This window comes from Camelina sativa, chromosome 5, assembly GCF_030686135.1.
Source record: "Camelina sativa cultivar CO46 ecotype springtype chromosome 5, ASM3068613v1".
Taxonomy (NCBI): domain Eukaryota; kingdom Viridiplantae; phylum Streptophyta; class Magnoliopsida; order Brassicales; family Brassicaceae; genus Camelina; species Camelina sativa.
In genome coordinates this window covers 27,089,056-27,112,163 of record NC_141884.1, presented here as the reverse complement: position 1 = coordinate 27,112,163, position 23,108 = coordinate 27,089,056, and the positions used below count along the sequence as shown (strand labels likewise).

General features: G+C 33.5%; 3 protein-coding genes across 5 annotated transcripts; 1 reads left to right on the top strand and 2 right to left on the bottom strand.

Annotated features, from left to right (window-relative positions):
• Positions 1-6,832: 6,832 nt before the first annotated feature.
• On the bottom strand, positions 6,833-7,192 carry LOC147944450 (uncharacterized). The gene has a single exon (XM_087512592.1). The coding sequence runs from the start codon at positions 7,190-7,192 to the stop codon at positions 6,833-6,835; it is 360 nt and encodes a 119-aa protein (XP_087368718.1).
• A 264-nt stretch (positions 7,193-7,456) lies between these two features.
• Positions 7,457-7,879, bottom strand: LOC147944449 (uncharacterized). Its single transcript, XM_087512591.1, has one exon. It carries the CDS (start codon positions 7,877-7,879, stop codon positions 7,457-7,459), a length of 423 nt encoding a protein of 140 aa, XP_087368717.1.
• Positions 7,880-12,571: 4,692 nt separating this feature from the next.
• On the top strand, positions 12,572-23,028 carry LOC104787330 (myosin-11). Of its 3 annotated transcripts, none has more exons than XM_010512894.3 (40): positions 12,572-13,045; positions 13,144-13,320; positions 13,410-13,670; positions 13,921-14,278; positions 14,835-14,963; positions 15,053-15,196; positions 15,276-15,421; positions 15,504-15,660; positions 15,752-15,810; positions 15,903-16,062; positions 16,140-16,289; positions 16,369-16,505; positions 16,577-16,723; positions 16,802-16,903; positions 16,987-17,044; positions 17,135-17,236; positions 17,316-17,353; positions 17,424-17,550; positions 17,653-17,823; positions 17,916-18,047; positions 18,162-18,271; positions 18,364-18,424; positions 18,523-18,700; positions 18,855-19,060; positions 19,164-19,283; positions 19,445-19,543; positions 19,646-19,867; positions 20,096-20,235; positions 20,391-20,502; positions 20,601-20,648; positions 20,751-21,005; positions 21,120-21,275; positions 21,353-21,547; positions 21,634-21,777; positions 21,884-21,954; positions 22,050-22,206; positions 22,301-22,357; positions 22,435-22,515; positions 22,608-22,690; positions 22,786-23,028. In XM_010512894.3, exons 4-40 carry the CDS (start codon positions 14,276-14,278, stop codon positions 22,907-22,909), a joined length of 4,581 nt encoding a protein of 1,526 aa, XP_010511196.1. In that variant the 5' UTR covers positions 12,572-13,045; positions 13,144-13,320; positions 13,410-13,670; positions 13,921-14,275; the 3' UTR covers positions 22,910-23,028. The 3 variants fall into 3 exon arrangements, with proteins under 3 accessions (XP_010511196.1, XP_010511198.1, XP_087306993.1); XM_010512896.3 differs by having other exon boundaries at positions 12,629-13,045; positions 13,264-13,320; XM_087450867.1 differs by lacking the exons at positions 12,572-13,045; positions 13,144-13,320; positions 13,410-13,670; ... (12 more) ...; positions 17,135-17,236; positions 17,316-17,353 and adding an exon at positions 17,262-17,280 and having other exon boundaries at positions 17,371-17,550.
• The last annotated feature ends 80 nt before the right edge of the window (positions 23,029-23,108 follow it).

Sequence of the window (23,108 nt, the reverse complement as noted above, 5' to 3'; positions counted from 1 at the left end):
TAATCGGTCTGACTAATTGACCCAACGACCCAAAAGACTTCCGGTGCACCTTCCTATCCGGTTTTAAAAACATTGTCGTTTATTGATTTAGCCGATTGATTAGGAAATGTCTGTATGGAGAAAATATTGTTTTGTAAAATTGGAAACTTAATATTAGTTATAAACTTAATATTTAATGTTAAAGGAAGTGGTTCAGATTGTTTTGGAAATTTTATTAGGATAAGAAATCTTGTTTCCAAAAATCAAAACTTAATATTAATTAATTAAATAAAAACAAATTAATAATTAATGCTAATGGCATACTTGTAAATAGGTTGCAACCTCAGGATTTATTTGCTAAATATCTCAAAAATGTATATATAGATGAATTTTGAAACAGTTCATTCATCATTCTTCACATGTAATCAAGAGTGTATATAGTTGAGCCATCATTCGATCAAGCGTTGTGATACGGTTTTGCTACGTTTGTATCTTCAGATCCATGTACTCTTTCTTAGAGGAATTTTCTTTAAATACCACTAAAAAGGTTTTTTTCCAACAATACCACATTGTAGTTTTTTTCCCAAAAATACCACAAAAGTTTTTTTTTTCCAAAATTACCATAAACACTAAAATTGATTTTTAAGGATTTAGAATTTTTTTTTTTTTTAGGTTTGGGTTGACACATTTAGTTTTAGGGTTTAGTTTTTAGGGGTAGGGTTTAGTACTTATAATTTAGAAATTAGTTTTTAGTATTAGAACTTTAGTTCAATTATGTGGTATTTTTGGAAAACAATATATTTTAGTGGTATTTTTGGGAAAAAAACTTAATTGTCGTATTTTTGGAACAAAAACCTATTTTAGTGGTATTTATGACAATTGCCCTGCTTTTATGGTTTTACAAAAGTTTTAATTGTTATATCTCATTTGGATTTCTGCGGTCATATAGTTTTAACCAAAAGTAAATTCGTTTTCTACTCACTGGATTTAAAAACGCGAAAAGTAACAATATCAATTTCTACCGTATTATAATCGATTTTTGAACGTTTCTGTGAAGGCCTTCGGATGTGTTTCACAAAACGCTTCATCACAATATTCTCGATATTTTTAATGTGTTCTCGAAGGCCTTCCATTTTTTAATGTGTTCTCGAAGGCCTTCCATGGCCTTGCCGTCGAGGCGTCGACAACTAGGAATTTAATTCTATAACACAATGAAGCGTTATTTACGGTTGATTTAAATCAGTAGAATAATAAAACAGTTTTTGTATTTACTTAGATTTGTTAGTCAAAACACAATAGGAAAATCATCTTATAAAGTTGGAAAAACAAAGTTGAACACACAAACGCACAACAATAAGAGAGCATTATATTTTTGTAATCACTTATTGCAACAACATTGAACATTATTATAAGAAACAATAAAACATGCTCCATTTCTGAACCCTCTTGCTTGACAAGCAGGCTGACATTCATGGCTTCCAAACTGGAACCGCACACATGGAATACCAATGCAGTTTCCAGGATCTGCACGTATATAAACAACAAGTGATCACTATAATTATATATATGCCATAAGCCATATTGTATAAGTGTTCAATAAAATATCAAACTTTTTTTTTTTTAAAAAAGCATAGATTACACACATAAATATGTAGTATATACATGGCTAATGGCTATTCTATATATTTTTCCTGAGAAAATGTTATTCAAGTAATGGTTTTTAATGATTAATCGTAGTTATATAAAAGCAATTATGTACACACAAAACAATAAATCCGACTATTTTTGTAAAGAGAAACCTTACCTCCGAAGGCCAAAACGTCATTTTTCGACATAGAAATTGCCAATATTACTACAAGAAAGAAAGAAACAATAGTTTTTGTGATACTCATCATGTTTTTTTTTAAAAAGAATTATTGGTATTTGAGAAATATATATGTGTTATATGTTTTAGTTTTTTCACAAAAAGGTCTATTTATATTGATCGTGTATAATGTGATTAAACAGATCAGTTATAAATGAGTATCCAAACAGATTTTAAAAAAAAAATTAATCAATTTCGTTTGATATATAAGGAAATCAAAATTAAATTCTACATGCCATATAAATAAAACCGATAATTACTCAATATCTTTGGAAGCTGTTTAAATGTTGTTTCCATAATAAATCAAAGAATTAAAATCAAAATTAAAAATATATATATATATATATACATATTTGATTTGGTTTTATATTGTGAGATATTTACAGAAACAACAAATCAATTTAATAAAATTAAACAAAAACAAATAATCATTTAGTTTAGATTTTGCAATATTTCTTTAACGAAATCAAATTAATTAATTATGATTAGTATAGATAGAAAGAATTAAAAATCAAAATTTTATACATGTTAACAAATTTAATTTTGATAATATATTAAATTTGCAAAACTATTCCTTAAAATTATCCACCAAAATCTCTGCAACAGAAAAACAAAGAAACAAAATCAGTATACCGGAAAAATAGTTACCAAACTGGCATATAAACTTATTGCAGAGTATATAAGCGATTGCCTAAGGAGGGGGTATTGGATGAAAGAATTTAATAGAAACTGATTGAATGGAATTAAAGACATAAATAACAGATTTTCTAGTAGTGTAAAAGACTTCCAAATCTCTCTCTTTATTTCTAGCAGTGTTCAAGAAAGCGGTCTAGGCGGTCGCCTAGGCGCCGTCTAGGCGCTAGGCGCTCAGCAGGCGCCTAGATAACCACCTAAACCGCTTAAAATTACATTAATTTAATTTTCATATTTATTTTTTATTTTTAATTACATATATTTAAATTATTAATTTTTATATCTGTATACGTAATTATAAATATTTATAAGTTGTTAATATAACTTAAATAAATGTATTTTTCTTACTTTTGTTTATAATTTATAAATTTTTTATTTTTCAAACATATATTTGTACATAATTTTATATATATAATGTTTTATGTTGTAAACGTCTAAATCGCCTAAAAATCGTCTAGACCCCGATTAGGCGTTCTAGGCTCTAGGCGCTGGGTCACCGCCCAGATACCGCCTAGCGCTTTCTTGAACACTGATTTCTAGCAATTATATTTTAATAGAATCAAAAAGATTTCAATTCTTCTTATTTCTCTATTTTGTTCCCACTCCCTTAGCAACCACGAAGCATGAAAACCTAGCAGAAATCCCATCCACCAAAGAAGGTGTGTGTCGTTGTCATCTTTTCATTTATGAGGTGGAACCGAAGTTGTGGTTTTGTTGCCGCCGTTTGCCGTTGTTTCAGTTTTTGTCACGTGCGTTGATGCTCGATCCGCTCCGTCCAATCAAAAGAGGATAACTGCTAGCCTAGCAGTGCTAGGATAAAAATGTATATATAGATTTCAGTAGTCATCATGATGGTGAGCAAGATGTCGGAGCAGATTAGTTCGTACTAATCCAAATCAATTTCTCTAATGTCACGATGGAGGAGAGAAGGGAAGTGAGAGAGAGAGAGAGAGAGAGCAAGACGTGGGGAGGTGGTGGAAACCACCGGTGGGACTGGTAAGACATGTCAAATGGTTAGAGAAGTGAGTCATTATTAATCAAAGCCGAGATTCATACGTCTTCTCTAAATGTAAACATTTTACATTTAGGCAAATAACATTGAAACAATAACTCGATGTGACAAAATCAATGTGACGCACCTTAAGCGGCGATCAACATGAATATCCCATTAAATTAGTTACCAAACTTGCATAGAAACTAATTGCACAATATATAATCAATTTCCTAAATTATTTCAATTTGTAAAATTAGGCAAATCTATATATACATTTTTGAATTACATTTTGGATTTTACCCTTTTATTTATACTTATTTACAAATTTATTAACAAAGTTAATCCCTAAAAACTTTCCAAAAATAGCATTACTTCAGATTTTGTTTCATAAATATTTTACATTTTATTCCAACTAAAAAATTACAGCAAAATTAATATGTAAACAGAACATGTGATATAATTAACCACACATTTTATTATGTTTGGAAGATATTTTATTTCTGAATCATTTGCAAATAAAAAAAACAACAATTTGATTCCCATTTTATTTTCCAATACCTGTGAGCTTTGATTCTTAACGTAAGAAGAACTTCGATTCACATTTATTTAAATATTATAATTAATATATATAAACTTAATAAAATTTTAAAATATTACGAATATGTACAATTAAAATATGTTTAAAATACTATATAATATAGTTATATAGTAGATGAATTATAAAGAAAACATGTTGGAAATAATAAAATATCATTATTTTTGCTAATACGGCTTAAATTCTCATTTTATTATTTTCAATGCTATTAATATTAGAATATTTGACATATAAAATCAAGTTGATTTAACTAAGATTGTGTAAAATAATTAAATCATTAGGAACAATGTGACTTAATCATAGCGTATATATAACTTATTATTTATTTAGATACCTTATTTTTTTTGTTATAATAATTTAAAATCGAAATAGAATCTCAAACACTAAAAAACAAACAAAATATAACAAACAAATGGTTATGAAGTATATTGCAGGTTAAAAAATAATATAAACATTTAGCTGTACAAACTGCCGGAAAATTTAGTTATTTCTCTATTTACAAAACATTCAATATTTAACAAACAAATACAACATAAAATATAAATAATAATAAAAATTATATGCACGCGGTGTACCGCGAGTTAAAATCTAGTAACATTTGAAAAAATCTCAACATTTTTATGACTTTGATTATATTGTACCGCATATTCTCATTCTTCACAAGATTTTGTTCTTGCTCACCAAGAATTCATTTACTTAGGAATCTTGTGGTGGGTAAAAAAACCCAGCCCGGCCTGAACCTGAAAAAAGCTGGCCCAGAAAAAGCCCGAATTCACAAAACTCGAATGGGTTTTAAGTCTTGTGAGTACCGAACGAGTTTTTAGTCTTATGGGTAAACCCTTGGATACCCAAATTTTTTTGTCTTATGTGATGTATTTTGCATATTACATTATGTATTTTTGTGTCTTTAGCTTTTTGGTATCAAATGTGATTTATATTAGGGACTTTTATATTATGTATTTTGTGTATTTTATTATATCTGTTACAATTTTCAAAAATTTATAATCTTATATCATATAGATAAAGTATACCAAATATATTTAAGAGTTTTGTTAACATTGATAAAACCAAAAGCATAGACAAGAATAGACAAAATCATAGAAAATATCAAAACCAAAAAATTGTTGTTGTTTTTGTGACTTTGTTTTTTTTTTTTTTTTTTTTTTTTTTTTTTTTTTTTTTTGTCAAAAAAAAAAAAAACAAAGTCACAAAAACAACAACAATTTTTTTCTCATTCTTCCTCTTATGGTTCTTCCAAAACCTGATCAAAATCTAAACAACAACAAAACAATTGAATTTATGTCATAATTACATCTCTACTCTTAAGTGACAATCTTAAATTTCTTTTCACCTTGGTCTCATTCTCCTGAGCTACTAGCCACAAATGTAGTACCTTCAACTCCATCATCAAAGTTGTCTTCAATGTCCTCTGTAATTAGAAAATATAAATCAACAAAGCAAGAGAAGTTAATTATGAAAATAAAATATGGATTCTTACATTCTAACTCAACATAACCACGTAACTAGTTTCTAGTACATAACAAGGCTTGAAAGATGGCTCCGTTGAGGATGTTGGCTCTACTGAGAACGGTGGCTCTGTCGAGAATGGTGGCTGACAGAGAGAATCGACTTTGGGATTTTAGTTTTAGGTTAACTTTTGAATGAAAGAAGAGAATCGACTTCATTTTGGTTTTTGTGAATTTTTTTGAAAGTCTCATGGGTACCCACAACCTAATAAGATAAATCTGAACAACACTCTCCAATTTGGGTACCCGAACCACTTGAAGCCCGTGAAAAATATTGACATAAAAACTAGATCTTTGGGTTTCTTATTTTTCATGGGTCCCTGTTACCTATCGGGTCAAAGCCCACTATTAACATCTCTACATTTACCTAATCATCTATATCACAAACATCTACAAACCAGTATAAATAGTTTCTCTTAATATCGACTCATCTCATCACTTACTACACCGACATCGCTTATCATAAGTGAAATCCATATTTATTTATACATGTTTCAGATCTTTGATTCCAATTCGGTAAACAAATCAGATTTCTTCGTAGACAACGTCAGAGTTGTAATCTTCGTCGGCAATATAAAACACGCTTGAGATTTGGTTTCCGATCGGAGAGAATCATCGGTAATTCAATCAGAGAGAGTCATCAGCAGTGGTTTCCGATCTACTTCTGGTTTTAAATTAGGATTAAAGCTTCACCTTTTCCCATTTTTACTTTTTTTGTATTTTTTTAGTATGATATATTTTTTTTACTATGAGATAGAAAAATTAGATATATAGATTATAAACCACACAAATGTGAAAAAACGAAAACTATGGCTCAGATGTAGCCCATTCATGTATGACCATAACAAATAGAAGAATTATCCCTTCTAAAAACAAGTATACTTAGGGCATCGAATGGGAGAAACTAAAAAAAGATTTATACATCAGTTAGAATTATTTTAATATTAAATTTTGAAAATTGTTTGGTTAAAATTTTATAAGAAACTGTAAAATTGTATGCCTGGTAAGATTCTAATTTTAAGTCTTTAATTTTTTTTGAAAATTATAATTTTAGAAGTAGAAATTATTTTGTATTAATTTGTAAACATTTTTATATTTTATAAAACTTAAAATTATTGCATTTCATAAAATTTTAAACAAACATTACATAAAAGCATATTAAAAACAGATTACAAATATGATTAGTTGTAATCTTGATGTCTGCCGAATTTTTGCCATATATTCTCAATCAGATCAGATTTCAACTGTTGATGTATTTTTCTATCACGAACTTCATTTCGACGTGTCATCATATTGGTGAGATTTGAAAGTCTATCTGTAGAATACGTGAAATCCACTTGTGAAGTTTGGTTTGATTCTGCTTGTGTGAATTCTGACAAATCAAACTGAGTGTACCCATCTTGTTCGTCTTCTACTATCATATTGTGTAATATGATACACGCTTTTATTATCTTTCCAAATTTTTCCTTATTCAAAAAAAGAGCTGGGTTTTTGAGTATAGCAAATCGAGCTTGCAAGACTCCAAAAAGCACGCTCGACATCTTTCCGTACACGTTCTTGATATGTAGCAAATAAGGATGCTTTTGGATCTTGTGGAATTGGAATAGATTGAATAAAAGTTGCCCATTTTGGATAAATACAATCTGTGACATAGTAAGCTAAATGATATTCGTTTCTGTTGACAACATATTTCACTCTTAGAGCTGACCTTGTAATATATCATTAAAAACTGGTGAGCGATCAAGAATATTGATATCGTTTAATGTACCTAAAGGTCCAAAAAATGCGTGCCATATCTAGAGATCCTATGAAGCTACAGCCTCTAAAACAATAGTTGGTTTGCCATATCCACATATATATTGACCTTTCCATGCAGTCGAGCAATTATTCCACTCCCAATGCATACAATCGATGCTTTCTATCAACCCAGGAAATCCGTGTATCTGTCCAATATCTAGTAGTCGTTGAAGATCTTGTTGTGTGGGTCTCCTTAGGTACTCATCTCCAAATAAATGTATGATGCTTTCAACAAAATGTTCCAAGCATGAAAGTGCAGTAGTTTCAGCAGTGCAGAGGGATTCGTCAACTACATCAGCTGCACTACCATATGCCATCATATGAATTGCTGATGTAGTCTTCTGTAGTGCAGAGTGGCCCAATCTCCCGGTAACATCTCTTCTTTGTTGAAAGAATGAAACTTTATTGGAGAGTCGTTCAGCATAACACATAAACGAGGGTCTGTTCATTCTAAAACAGCGTCGAATTAGACACCAAATTTTATAGTAGTTTTTGTTTTTGGCAACTCTTTATATATTATAAATCTCTTTTTTTTTACGACTATTAAATCCCATTCGTGATGTGCCTAATTAGACACCAAACTTAAACAAAATACAATTAAATGTGTTCATCAACAAATATTAATTATTGACAAAAAATGTATAACTAGTCTTGTGGTATATCGCGGGTCATAATCTAGTATTGGAATATGGTTCAACATCACTATAAATAGGACTCATATTAACGAAGGAGCAGGAGGCTTGATTTATTAAGCGTCCAAATTTAAAAATTAATCCGGCTTTTCATTTTTGAGTATATTTAAAACTTTTCAAAGTTTCAAAATATTATAATATTTATTTTTTAAAAATTTCAAAACTTTATAATATTTGTAACTTTTGAAAGGTACACATATTATAAATATTTAAATTTTATAGAATATTTAAATTATTATAATATTTAAACTCTATTAAAAAATTAAATAATATTAATATTTTAACTCTATAAAGTTTAAAAATCTATCAAAAGTTAGAGTTAAACATGTAATATATCAAACAGCATATGAAATTGGTTTTATACAATTTTTCGTTCTTCATAATCGTCCCAAAATACCAATGTATAATTCCGAGATTTTGGAAGTTCTTTAAAGTTGGTTCCATAATAACAAACAACTAAATTGGAAATTGTATATATATATATATATATTTTTTTTGGTGAGAACGAAATTGTATATATATAAACTTATTTGATTTGGTTTTATCGGTGTGAAAATAAAAAAGATTTCATTTATGTCTTATTTTTAACTCCAGAACGAGAACAAAAAAAAGACTGGAAAAAACAATAGGGAAACCAAGTGAAACAACCCTTCCCGTTTTTTTTTTTTTTTAATACCTTAATTTACTAGTGGTCTCATACCCACTAACATCCTAACATCAATCAATAACCGCGGATAATCAAATAAAACAAATTTCATTAAACCAACAGAATTCCAACATTCAAATCCAATAACCAATAACATCAATCAAATAAAGAGATAACCAACAACTAACATCCTACAATGTTCCTTTGACTTAATCTAGCAACCTAACAACAGCTAGACCACAATCAATCAAGTCTCTAGAACATCCTCCTCCTCATAGCCCTTGATTCCACGATCACACTTTTCCTTTACCTGCACACCACAAACAACAATTGAGATGCGTAAGTATTATCATAAATACTTAGTGAGGCCATCCTCCCATCTACTGGGTTATACACACAAGCAGATGAGACCCTCAAGTTCAAGCAAAACAAACAACACACAACAATACATCAAACCAGAAAAACAAGTCTCGGATAAGACTAGTGTCGACCGATGCCAAACGGTGTCGATCGATGCTACAACAAGGTGTCGACCGATGCCAAACAGTGTCGACCGATGCCCATCAAATTGGTGTCGACCGATGCTCCTGAGTGTCGATCGATGCCTCCTCTGCAGACACGATCTGCGCGAAACCCAGCGACGAACTCCGACTCCAATCAACCCAAAATCGACTCCAATCAAGTCTAACCATCTCGGAATTCACTAGAAATCACACAAACAACGAACCCAAGCAACAAGACAACACAAACCACAAAGAAAACACACAAACAAGAGAGATCTCATGCTTAGATCAACCATGGTCAAGCACTCACCTCAAGAACAAGAAGTTTGGATTGAGAAACGTGGAAAACAACACCTCCAGAAGCTTCCCCTTCGATTCCAGCAACAGCTAACCCTCCTACAGCCTCAGATCTCTCCAAAATCACCAAAAACAAGCCCAGAAATCTCAGAAAACGTTTTTCTCTCTTTTCTCTCTTTCTTTTCACTCAACGGCGACAAAATGAGACTCTGAAACCCTAAAATTCGTCCTAAGACACTTATAACTCGATTTAGGGATTTAATTGAACCAAACCGAACCAATTCGGCAATTAAATCAAACCGGTCGAACCCAGAAATTAGTGGTGTCGATCGATGCCACTAGGGTGTCGATCGACACTCCTTCCAAAATCCCAAATTCTGGTTCGCGGATGTTACACCAAGAATTCCCATAAAAAAAAAACTAACCACCAGGTAAAAAAAAAAATTATGCTCCTTTGAAATTTTGAAAAGCCAAAGAAATACTAATCTCTATAATCCATTAAAAATAAAAACTCATAGTCATAATAAATTAGAAACATACATGGATCATTTACGCTTCATGGAACATACATGTATCATACATATATTATATATGAAGTATGAACCGGCTAATTGAATAATAGAAAATTAAATTATACAAATTTGAATTTTCAAGAAGAGGTTCATTTATTTTTTTACTGTAGCATACATAGATCATTTATACTTCAAATACTTAATGGAAATTCCGAATTCATGTTGAAAAATATTATTTTCTTTTTAATTAGACAAACAATTAGACACACATAACGGAAAAATAGATAGAAAAACAACTACCCTTTATTTTAGAAATGTTACGTAGAGTCTCACACCGGATTATATATATGAAAAAGAATTAGATGCCTTATCCAATAAATAACAGTTTCACGTTAGCATGAAAATTGGGTTCCAAAGATTTGTTGATCCGGTTTAATCGGCTTGCTGGTATAACCACGGTTTTTGGATCTTAGCCGTTTTCCAGTTTTTGCCGTATTTTACGTATATCACCAGAATGGAACACCAATCATGTTGCGGTTAGACCTCTCTATCCAGCTAGTCTTGTCCGGGTTTAAGAGTATTGCTTGAGAGAAATATATATAAGATGGGACAGGTTGGTAATATATTTGAAAATTTCCATTGACATATTTATGTCAAATATTTGGACAAGAAAATGGGTGCAAAACATAAACTGGTAGTTCAGAAAATAGAAAAATGTTATCCAAACTATTATGGTAAAATACGATAAGAGAATTTTGGGTGACGGGATGAAATCAAATAATTTGGATAGTTAGTTCATCAACTTGCTTATCGGGATGAATTTGACCCTCTTGAAAATTTACATCACCCGGTTTGGGAAGTTTTTACTTTTGACGATTTTCTTCGATTTGACAGTTCACGGGTTTAATAAAACAATTTACCCGTCAAAAATATTTGATTCAGGTTTATTGCCATGTCGATCCAAATTTTATGGTGACTAAAGAACTATTGGTTATGAGAGGACAACAAGTAATTCAAATTATAAAAACTTTGTTGAAAAAACATGACGAAAAATAAAGATAACGAGAAGAGATCATAAAATTGGATCAAAATCTTAATTTCAACTTTAAATATCATATATTGCATATTATACACCATATTTCTCTTACTATTTTCGGTCCCGAAATAAACATACCATATTTTTTAATGTAGGTGTCATTATTATAACAAAAACAAAACCCAAATTAAAAACAAATCAAATAATGTTCTTCAAAAAACGTTTACAAACATAACTTAACGTAATATATTATAAACATTATAGCAAACTTAGTTTTTGAAATCAATCCCGCACGTACATGCGGGTCCGAATCTAGTTCTTATTATTAGGTTTGATTGAAAACATTAGTATTGTTTTATTTTCTAACACCCATTCAATTTTATTTTTTTACTTTTTATTACTCCAAATTATCTTCTCTTTCCTCAACATCCATTCAATTTTTATCATCTACAATGGTTTTGTTTAATAAATTTCATCACCTTGCTCCATTTTGTTTTATTATTCATTTTTATATGTTCAAATGAAATGAAACAAGTATCTGTTTATAAAGTATGAAAATAATAAATTTTAAAGTAAAGAAAAATAAAATAAAAATTTGATTACTATGAAATAAATGATGTCAAGTAGTTAGGATGAAATTAAAAGTATAAAAGACTTTAACAACCAATAATAATGTATTATTTGTCCTAGTGGTCCCAGCTTTTGTTTATTCAACATGGTTTGATACACATATGACATGTTTGTTTAGTTATCGCTACATCAGCAACATCGACTCAAATGTAGACAAAAAATTTCATTGAAAAAAAAAACGATCGCTGAATATGAATGTCGACAACATCAACAATAGAAAAGTGAAGTCGCTGTTATTTTTGGCGACACAATATGTGTCACTTTTAGCATCGAGCGACTCTTATGCACACAATTTTCTTCATGTTCTCCACATACTTCTGTGTTTAGTAACTGGTGTTTTCTGCCTATTTGTTTGGTCGGGATTTGATTTTAGCGATTGGAAAAAGAACACGCCCATAGATTTTTTTCATTTTTCAGTGCCCCAATTGTATGAATTCAACTCTTGAATTAATAATTCAACTGATTCAATACATCCATTGTACATAATCTTAGATTTGACTACATAATAGATATGACCCCACCATAATAAACAATATTTACAAATAATATATTCTTCATTAAAAAAGGTAATTAAATATTTTAGTTTAATGTATCCTATATATTAAAAAAGAAGACTGTTGTACTTAAAATTGACAACATATCTGCTCCATATGTTAGGGTCAATCAACAACATTATTGTAGATAACAGAGCACAGAAAACAGAACAAGTATAGTAAAGACATCAATCAACAACATTATTAAATTTTGTAAAATTATGACAGAACTTTTGGATCAAATAAATGTACCTTTTTGTTCGCTTAATTAATTGGTGTTAAAAGTGATGTCTAGTACTAGTAGTTGTGAAGTCCAGAGTCCCAAGTAATTGAGTGGCATATATCCAAGTGATCCATTATTTAAACGATGTAGCAGTATTCAAGTTTCTCTCTTTTCTCTTTCTAGTCCTTGTTCTATCTGTATCTAAGACTAAGAGTTAAATGAAAGATAGGGAGCAGCTCAGAGATGAGCTGAAAAGTAAGAAGACGTATATACCTGAGGTGGAATGAAGAGGTGATCATGTTTTAGGTCTGAAGTGGGGAGTGAGAGAAGACAGACCAGAGCGATGGCAGAGAGCTGAAACAAAGCTTAGATTGAAGAGGAAAGTTCAACATGCAAGCTCAAGTTATATAACTTGACCATCTCTAATAATTAGGCCCCGTATCTACGTGCAGTAGCCGTTGAACTTTGTAGCCGTCAAAAAAAAGTAGCCGTTGTACGTAGTTTTGTGAGAGAGAGAGCCCAATGGTATAAAAATCAAAACTCATCGAAAGCAAACCAAAACCTAAAGTTTCCTTCTTTGTTCTTTTGAAAAAAGAAAACCCTAACTTGTTTTTTGCTTGTAGATTCGAAACCAGAGAGCTCTGTATTCTCTCCTTCTTCTTCAAGAAACCAAAAAAAAAAAAACAAAGAAATCCATTCATCTCTCCTTCTCCTACCTGATGCAGTTCTCTTCTCCCATACAGATACGCTCGACGATAGAGATAGATCTCTGCGACATCAAAACTTGTGGCATCCGTAAGGTTTGATCTCGATCCTCTTGTCTTCTTGAGTCTATCAATACGATATTATATGAGTTCGTCTCTCCCCCTAGTTAATTGATATTTCACAGGCGAAGAAGAGATGGGCAGTGTGAAAGCGAAACAGCTAAGGAGGTTCCATGGCCGAACTCTGTCAATTAATTTTTCATCTTCTGACTTCTGAGAACCCTTCCAGATTCGATTTTTCGAAAGAGGATACTACAGGAGGAAAAGAGATCGTCTCAGTGAAAGCGTTTCGTCTCGGTATCACTGACTCAACGGTGCGGAGAAAAAAACACCTCTCTCGCTTTTGGGCCCTTGGAACTGGGCTTTCCACTCCACAGTCCAATAAGGTTGATACTTTCTTTTTTTTTTTTTTTTTTTTTAATAAAGATTTTGATTTCTTTTCTTATTTGTTATTAAATAATTATTGCAATTTTCATTTCTCATTTTCTGATTTAAAACTATATATTTGTTTTTAATAAATATATTTCTCTTTCTAAAATATAACTTATTTTTATTTTTAGTTTCACTAAAGTTTTTAACTAAACAAAATCTCTTTTGATTGAGATATATAATAATATATATATATATATATTTTAGAAAAAACGTAGAGAAAGAGAAGGAAGAGAGAGAGAGAAGCGACTCGATTTAGGGCCACGAATTGGCGCGAATCCGTAGGGGAAGAAACACAGAACTCGGCGGCGAAGAAGACTATGGCACTCTCGGAATTTTTCATTCCCTATTCTCTCTTCCTGTTTTTTCGTTTTTTCCCCTCTTTCGATCCATTTCAGTTTTTTACTGATTTGATTTCAGATTTATGGCTGATCCGATTGAGAGTGGTGTTGAATTTGTTGTAATTTCGACGTGTTTCCCAATAATTTGTTAGCTTCCTTGTGTACCAAGTCACTTTCCCCAGATATTTCCCTCATGGAGCATTGGATTTGAAGACTCCAAAATGGTACGTTGTTGATGATTTCTGTTTTATAGTCATCCGTGTTAATTACAAGGAATCAAAATCCGGAATTTTGAGATATCAATCTCAAATCCGAGTTCTCAGTTTTTGATCACTAACATCTAGGCTTGAACAATGAGATTGAGATACCCAACACTAAACACACAGGATTCACTGACCCTGGCCTTAGATTTTGTGTTTTAACTTATTTTCAGGTATAGGTTATTATTGATATTCCATCCAACAGATCTCTAGACATTGATGTATCTATTAGTAGCGTGTAGGCTTGTAAACACTAAAAGACATGGCAAAGTCGAGTGGAAGAAGAACAATGAGATGAAAAAACCAGTATAAACACGCAGTTCACTGGTCCTGACCTTAGATTTTCGTATTTCAGGAAACTTTAGATTTTCAGGTAGCACGACATTAGTGTGTACTCCTTAATTAGCACTTTTCCCTGTTAACATACATTTCAGGATGATACGTTCACCAAAAGCAGTGTATCTTCCTAGTGGTTCAGTTACTTAATGTTGTGGATCAATTTCTTCCTGGTATACTGCAGGGAACTCCAGTTAACATTATTGTAGGCTCTCATGTCTGGATTGAAGAGCCAGATGTGGCTTGGATTGATGGGCTGGTCGAAAAGATCAATGGACAAGATGTTGAGGTTCTGGCAACAAATGGAAAGAAGGCGAGTTAAACACATATTTGAGTTTTCCATATAATTGAAGCCTATTTGTAGTAGGCTGAAGCTAATTTTCAAATTTTTTGTATGTATAGATCACTGCAAAGTTGTCAAAGATATACCCAAAAGACATGGAAGCACCTGCAGGTGGAGTTGATGACATGACAAAACTATCTTACCTGCATGAGCCTGGTGTTCTTCAGAACTTAAAGATCAGATATGAACTTAACGAGATTTATGTTAGTACCTATACTATTCTTTGCTTTTTGGACCATAAGGCTGTGCTTTTCTTGACAGTTTCTATCATTTTCTTGACAGACATACACCGGAAATATCCTTATCGCTATTAATCCATTTCAACGGCTGCCGCACATTTATGATGCCCATATGATGCAACAATACAAAGGAGCTCCATTTGGTGAATTAAGTCCTCATGTTTTTGCAGTGGCTGATGTTGCATACAGGTTTTCTTAATTTTTCAGCTTTGAACCTTTATCATATACTTGTCATTTATGTTATCAGCTGAGACACGATATATACATTCAGGGCAATGATCAACGAGGGCAAAAGCAATTCCATTCTGGTAAGTGGTGAGAGTGGAGCAGGAAAAACTGAAACCACGAAGATGCTTATGAGGTACCTTGCATATCTTGGAGGCCGTGCTGTTACAGAAGGACGCACAGTTGAACAACAAGTTCTTGAAGTATGGTTTTAAATCAGTGTGGACTGTTTTAGATCATGAGTACATTATCTTTCACACACCGTGATAATATGCCTGTAACTTCTGTTTGCAGTCAAATCCTGTCCTTGAGGCCTTTGGTAACGCCAAAACTGTCAGGAACAACAATTCGAGGTGATGTAAACTAATGCATAATTGTGGGGTTTAACATATGTTGCATGGCCTATCATAGTTTTTGAACTGATATTTATTTTGTTTTCTCACAGTCGGTTTGGTAAATTTGTTGAAATCCAATTTGATAAGCAAGGAAGAATATCTGGAGCTGCTGTAAGGACGTATCTTCTAGAGAGGTCTCGTGTCTGTCAGATTTCTGATCCTGAGCGCAACTACCACTGTTTTTATCTCTTATGTGCTGCACCACAGGAGGTAAATTCACCAGGAAGTCTTTGTTAATTCTGAATTGTCATTAAAAAACTCTTGGTATAACATAATAGAACTAGCAGGAGATTGAAAAGTACAAGTTGGGTCACCCAAAGACGTTTCATTACCTGAACCAGTCGAAATGCTTCGAACTTGTTGGTATAAGTGATGCTCATGATTATATTGCGACAAGAAGAGCAATGGATATTGTCGGGATGAGCGAAAAGGAACAGGTAGGCTTGTGTATGAAAGTGATCTTCTGATGCATGTTTAAATGTATTTTGATTTGTCACCCTCCTTATAAATCAACAGGAAGCAATTTTCAGAGTGGTTGCTGCAATTCTTCACATTGGAAACATCGAATTTACCAAGGGAAAGGAAGTGGATTCATCAGTTCCCAAAGACGACAAGGCGAAGTTTCATCTTAACACAGTGGCAGAACTTCTCATGTAAACCCTTCTTCCTGAGAAGATTTGGTGTGTGTTCTCAGTACATGCACTAACTAAAAGTCTTGTTTTAGGTGTGATGTAAAGGCACTTGAAGATGCACTGTGTAAACGTGTTATGGTCACACCTGAGGAAGTTATCAAGAGAAGTCTAGATCCACAGAGTGCGTTAATCAGCAGGGATGGTCTAGCTAAGACTATTTATTCTCGGTTGTTTGATTGGTAAGTGGCTGCTTTAACACTACAAGCATTGGTAATTTACAGGTTTGATTCTAAATGAATGTCTCTAGTTATTTGCAGGTTGGTAGAAAAGATCAATGTCTCAATTGGCCAAGATGCGAATTCTAGATCACTCATTGGGGTCCTTGATATTTATGGGTTCGAGAGCTTTAAAACAAATAGGTAAGGATTTTCTACGCCAAGGTTCAGAACTAAGTATTCCACTACATTTTTTGTGTTCCCCTGCTAATAGGGATCTGCTGCAGTTTCGAACAGTTCTGTATTAATTTCACAAATGAGAAGTTGCAGCAACATTTCAATCAGGTAATATCTTGATTGTAGTTGGAAACCATTTCCCCTTGAGATTCACTGATTAGGCTTTTGGGCTTTACAAGTTTCTGTTGCTGTTTTCAGCACGTTTTCAAGATGGAACAAGAAGAATACACAAAAGAAGCAATAAATTGGAGCTACATTGAATTTGTGGACAATCAAGATGTTCTTGATCTTATTGAAAAGGTCATTGCTGATCCATATAAAAATTTTGTGGACTCGGAAATAACAATGTAATCTGAATATTTTATTGATCTGTCTGCAGAAACCGGGTGGAATTGTGGCACTCCTTGATGAAGCATGGTAATATTATCATCAACTTGAGTTATGTTCATTATATCATTTTCTAAAAAAATGTCTCGTGGTCCTTCAGTATGTTTCCGAAATCAACCCATGAAACATTTGCGAACAAGCTTTATCAGACTTTTAAGACCCACAAGAGGTTCATCAAGCCAAAACTCTCTCGAACAGATTTTGCTGTTGCTCATTACGCTGGAGAAGTAGGTTCCTTTTCCTTGAAAGATAATTTAACGTTGTACAACAAAAGCTACTATCTTATACGTTTCTTATTAGTACTTCTCCTTTGTGTAATTTCATTTCAGGTCCAGTATCAGTCTGATCTATTTCTGGACAAAAACAAGGATTATGTGATCGCTGAACATCAAGAGTTGTTGGGTGCTTCGAAGTGTCCTTTTGTTGTGGGCCTCTTTCCTCCACTCCCGGAAGAAACATCTAAATCTTCAAAGTTTTCGTCCATTGGCTCTCGCTTTAAGGTAAATAGGCTTTATTCTCTGAGAGTATACTAGTGTCGAGGTTGTTTTCACACAAATGTAAGAAATAAGTTGTGATTTCCCAATTGATGCAGCTGCAACTCCAGCAACTGATGGAAACATTAAACTCTACCGAGCCTCACTACATCAGATGTGTGAAGCCCAATAACCTATTGAAGCCTGCCGTATTTGAGAATGTCAATATCATGCAGCAACTCCGGTGTGGTGTAAGTACAGATGGATAATATTTCCAACTGTGATGTTAATCTAGACATGTATAGTATTAGTGTATTACATATATTTATTTATCACACATATATTGTTCGTTTGTATTCTTATAGGGTGTTTTGGAAGCAATCAGAATCAGTTGTGCGGGGTATCCCACTCGTAAACCTTTCTTTGAGTTCATTAACCGTTTTGGACTTCTATGTCCTGGAGCTCTAGAAGGGAAGTAAGTGAAACATTCCGCTCTGTCAATCCAATTGTATCAGTTATCTTGGAGCTTAAATCAATGTATACCATTCTGACTTGTCCTCTGTACAGCTACGATGAGAAGGCTGCATCAAAAAAGATCTTGGATAATATTGGACTCCAAGGATACCAGGTATTGGTTCTGCAAGTGTCTTTACTTCGTTCAATAATTATCTACAACTCCTGGTGCCATAGAGTATTGCTAATGATTTTACACGTTGGGTAATGCAGATTGGTAAAACTAAGATATTTTTAAGGGCGGGCCAGATGGCTGAACTCGATGCTAGAAGAACTCTGGTTCTTAGTGCTGCTGCCAAAAAAATTCAAAGACGGATACGGACTCATCAGGCCCGAAAACGATTCATTTTACTAAGAGAAGCCACCATATCTCTCCAAGCTTTATGTAGAGGTAAACCATCTGATTCATCTTATACTCTCTTGTTCCTTATCTTGCGTACTTTGTCTCTTCTTCAGAATTTAGAAACGAAAAATCTTCTCATACTTAATGAATGGTTTTCTAGATATAAGATGACTTATAAGTTTTTTCTTTGCCAAAATTATAGGAAGGCTATCGTCCAAAGTTTACGAAAACTTGAGAAGACAAGCTGCTGCTGTGAAGATTCAGAAGAATGCTCGGAGATTACATTCTAGAAAATCATACAAAAACCTCCATGTAGCAGCGCTTGCTGTACAGACAGGTCTAAGAGCAATGAGTGCTTATAACCAATTCCGATTCAGGAAGCAAACAAAGAATGCTACAACTATTCAGGTTTGTATTTTTGTGGGAATTATACATTGGTCAGCTTGTCTAATTGTCGAATTAGCTTTGTATTGGCTGTTTTTTTTTATTGACTCCTGTTATTAATTTGCAGGCTCAGTGGCGTTGTCACAGGGCAACCATGTACTACAAGAAGCTTAAGAAAGGAGTGATCCTGTCGCAGACACTATGGAGAGGCAAACTTGCAAGGAGAGAACTTCGAAAACTCAAAATGGTATGTGAATGTACTTTGTACTTTTTAGGGACTTTGAAGATGAAATGGATTTTTTTCTTTTTTCTTTTTCTAATGGTTTGGGCTGTAGGTAAGCAGCTTATCATGTATGTGATCTTCTAGTTAATTATTCCAAACACACTCAACACTCTTTTTATATTCAGGCTTCAAGGGAAACAGGGGCATTGAAAGAGGCAAAGGATATGCTTGAAAAGAAAGTCGAAGAACTCACATATCGTGCGCAGTTGGAGAAACGCTCAAGGGTATTTGATACAGAAAAGCAATCTATATTGTAAAATATATTTGTTTTCGGTAAGATGATTTTGATCCGAACTTATAATGGAAATTGTCGAATGGTTTCGCAGGTTGACCTGGAAGAAGAAAAGAATCAGGAGATAAAGAAACTGCAGAGTTCATTAGAGGAAATGCGAAAGAAAGTGGAAGAAACAAATGCGCTTCTTGTAAAGGAACGTGAAGCTGCTAAAAAGGCCATTGAAGAAGCACCACCTGTTGTAACAGAAACACAAGTCTTAGTTGAAGATACCCAGAAGATTGAAGCATTGACAGAAGAAGTAGAAGGTCTAAAGGTAATATATACTACCTCCTTGTCCTAACTTAAATTCCACTGGGCCAAATAATGAAGCTAGTTTGATAACTGAATTCTTTAAATACTGCATGCAATGGCAATCAGATGGTTTATCCCTTCCCTTGGCTATGTTGTTGGTATTAACATGCCTGAAGTCAACTCCTAGTGTATTAGAAGCATAGTTACAGATGACTCTATTTAGCATCAGTAACTATTTGTGTTCCAACAGGCTAATCTTGAACAAGAGAAAGAAAGGGCCGATGATGCAGCAAGGAAATTTGATGAAGCTCAAGAGTCTAGTGATGAAAGAAAGAAAAAGTTGGAAGAAACAGAGAAAAAAGCTCAGCAGCTCCAAGAATCAGTGACAAGGTAAGACGATAAAATCATTATTCATAAATTTCTTCCCCTATTAGTAGTAAGAACTAAATAATAGTATAGATCTGGTCCCCATATATTAACATAACCTATAGATTTATGTAAACTCATGACTCCGGTACACTGAAAGTTGTAATTATGATGATCAGGCTGGAGGAAAAATGCAACAATTTAGAATCAGAGAATAAAGTGTTACGACAACAAGCTGTGTCCATTGCACCAAATAAGTTTCTCTCTGGCCGGTCCAGGTCGATTTTACAGGTAGGGATCGTACATTAATAAAAACTATAGACCTTTATTTGTTTTTGTTTTTCTGTCTGAAGTTAATGGTTTCCCATCTGTTCATGAAAACAAAACAGAGAGGTTCAGAGAGTGGTCATCTATCAGTTGATGCAAGGCCAAATTTGGTAAGTACCTCCATATGCCTGAGAAATATAGTCTTGGATGTTTTTGTGGGATTCTTTTAACCGTGTGATTCGCCTATTTGAGTTTCATTTAATTTGAACCAGGATCTGCATAGCCATTCAATAAACCGTAGGGATCCATCTGAAGTGGACGATAAGCCACAGAAATCACTAAATGAGAAGCAGCAAGAAAACCAAGAGCTGCTTATCCGCTGCATCGTTCAACACTTGGGTTTCCAAGGGAACCGACCTGTTACGGCATGTATTATATACAAATGCTTATTGCAATGGCGGTCATTTGAAGTTGAAAGAACTAGTGTCTTTGATAGGATCATTCAGACAATAGGACAAGCTATTGAGGTTAGTTTGAGCTACTTTACTTTTTAGGGACACAAAAATAAAAGTTACTGATTTTGGATTCAGTTGACTATTGCAAATGTTTTGGAATGAAAATTGCATCTTTTCTCATTTCAGACGCAAGATAACAACAACGTACTAGCATATTGGTTATCCAATGCCTCGACATTGCTTTTACTCCTCCAACGCACACTTAAAGCTAGTGGGGCAGCAGGATTGGCTCCACAGCGCCGCCGCTCATCTTCTGCGACTCTCTTTGGAAGGATGACTCAGGTATGTGTGTGTAACTTACTAATATATATACTTCATCATATCCAAGTTTTAACTTGTCAATGTCAACCTTTCTCTAGAGCTTTCGTGGAACACCCCAAGGTGTGAATCTTGCCATGATAAACGGTGGAGTGGATACCTTAAGGCAAGTTGAGGCGAAATACCCAGCTCTACTCTTCAAGCAGCAGCTAACAGCTTATGTTGAAAAGATATATGGAATGATTCGTGATAATTTAAAGAAAGAGATTTCTCCACTCCTTGGACTGTGTATTCAGGTATATATGGCAATGTGGTTACAAATACAAGCAATGGTGCTTTCTTTTGCTGAATTTAAAGATTTTCTGTCGATTACATAAAATAGGCACCAAGAACATCAAGGGCGAGTCTGGTGAAAGGAGCATCTCGTTCCGTGGGCAACACTGCAGCTCAGCAAGCATTGATCGCCCACTGGCAAGGAATTGTAAAGAGCCTTACAAACTTCCTGAACACTCTTAAATCGAACCATGTGAGTCACTATTCTAGCCATTTCAAATTTTTTTTTAAAATGAAAAAAAAAAAAAGATCTGAAAGATTCCATGACTTCAACTCATGTCATGGACTTTTTTCCTCAGGTTCCTCCATTCTTGGTCCGGAAGGTGTTTACGCAGATATTCTCATTCATCAATGTTCAACTGTTTAACAGGTTTTTCCCGTTGATTACCATCTCATTCTCATCTGATGTCTTGTACATTACCCTTTTTGTATATTGATAAAGAAATTCTCATATCGTCTTTACAGCCTTTTGTTAAGGCGGGAGTGTTGTTCATTTAGCAATGGGGAATACGTAAAAGCAGGATTGGCTGAATTGGAGCACTGGTGTTACAAGGCAACAGATGAGTATGCGGGTTCTTCTTGGGATGAGCTGAAGCATATCAGACAGGCCATCGGGTTTCTGGTACCTCTTCCATGATATGCTATAAACTTAAGAGTCAGTCTCTATGTGGGTAAAATCCAAAATGAAGTAATTAATGTTGGTAATACAAATGCAGGTCATACACCAAAAACCTAAAAAAACCTTGGACGAGATAAGTCATGATCTGTGTCCGGTAAGTGGATGAGTTGTTTGATATTAGGAAGAAATTAAGTACGGATGTTGAAGAAACAAAGTTAATACTGCTTGCAGGTGCTCAGCATACAACAGCTATACCGAATAAGTACCATGTACTGGGACGACAAGTATGGAACTCATAGCGTATCCCCAGACGTAAGTTTTTTAAATCTGCTTTCATCGATATGATTATACATGAAAGATACCAAATGTTTCAGTAACCTTTTTGGTGTATCTATATATGGTAGGTGATAGCAAATATGAGGGTACTAATGACAGAAGATTCAAACAATGCTGTTAGTAACTCTTTTCTATTGGATGACGATTCCAGGTGAGTAATCTCATTTATTTAACCAGAATATGTTAATTTGTTTGTTCTTTAAGTATGAATGTTAAATGATGGGTTTTGTATTTGTTTGTTGGTAGTATTCCTTTCTCGGTTGATGATTTGTCGAAATCGATGGAGCGGATAGAGATCGGAGATGTAGAACCACCACCGCTCATCCGGGAGAATTCTGGGTTTAGCTTTCTATTGCCATGTTCTGACTGATAAAATGAATTGGTTTCAATAAGTTTACACCATCACTGTGTAGCTTTGATAATCCTTCTGTTTTGAATAGAGGTATCAATAAGTTCAACTTTGAGATTATATAATTCACACTTTTTAAAGGAGGTCTAAAAGGGATTTGGACTACTCTACTCGTAGGTTGTGCCAAACTAAGATATACATTATTGTTAGGAAAAAAAAA

Coding starts and splice junctions, on each gene's coding strand:
- LOC147944450 (XM_087512592.1), bottom strand. CDS start 7,192: ATGTCGAGCGTGCTTTTTGGAGTCTTGCAAGCTCGATTTGCTATACTC.
- LOC147944449 (XM_087512591.1), bottom strand. CDS start 7,879: ATGTGTTATGCTGAACGACTCTCCAATAAAGTTTCATTCTTTCAACAA.
- LOC104787330 (XM_010512894.3), top strand. Junction 20,503..20,600: donor GGTCCAGGTCGATTTTACAG/GTAGGGATCGTA, acceptor AAAACAAAACAG/AGAGGTTCAGAGAGTGGTCA. Junction 21,276..21,352: donor TCTTTGGAAGGATGACTCAG/GTATGTGTGTGT, acceptor ACCTTTCTCTAG/AGCTTTCGTGGAACACCCCA.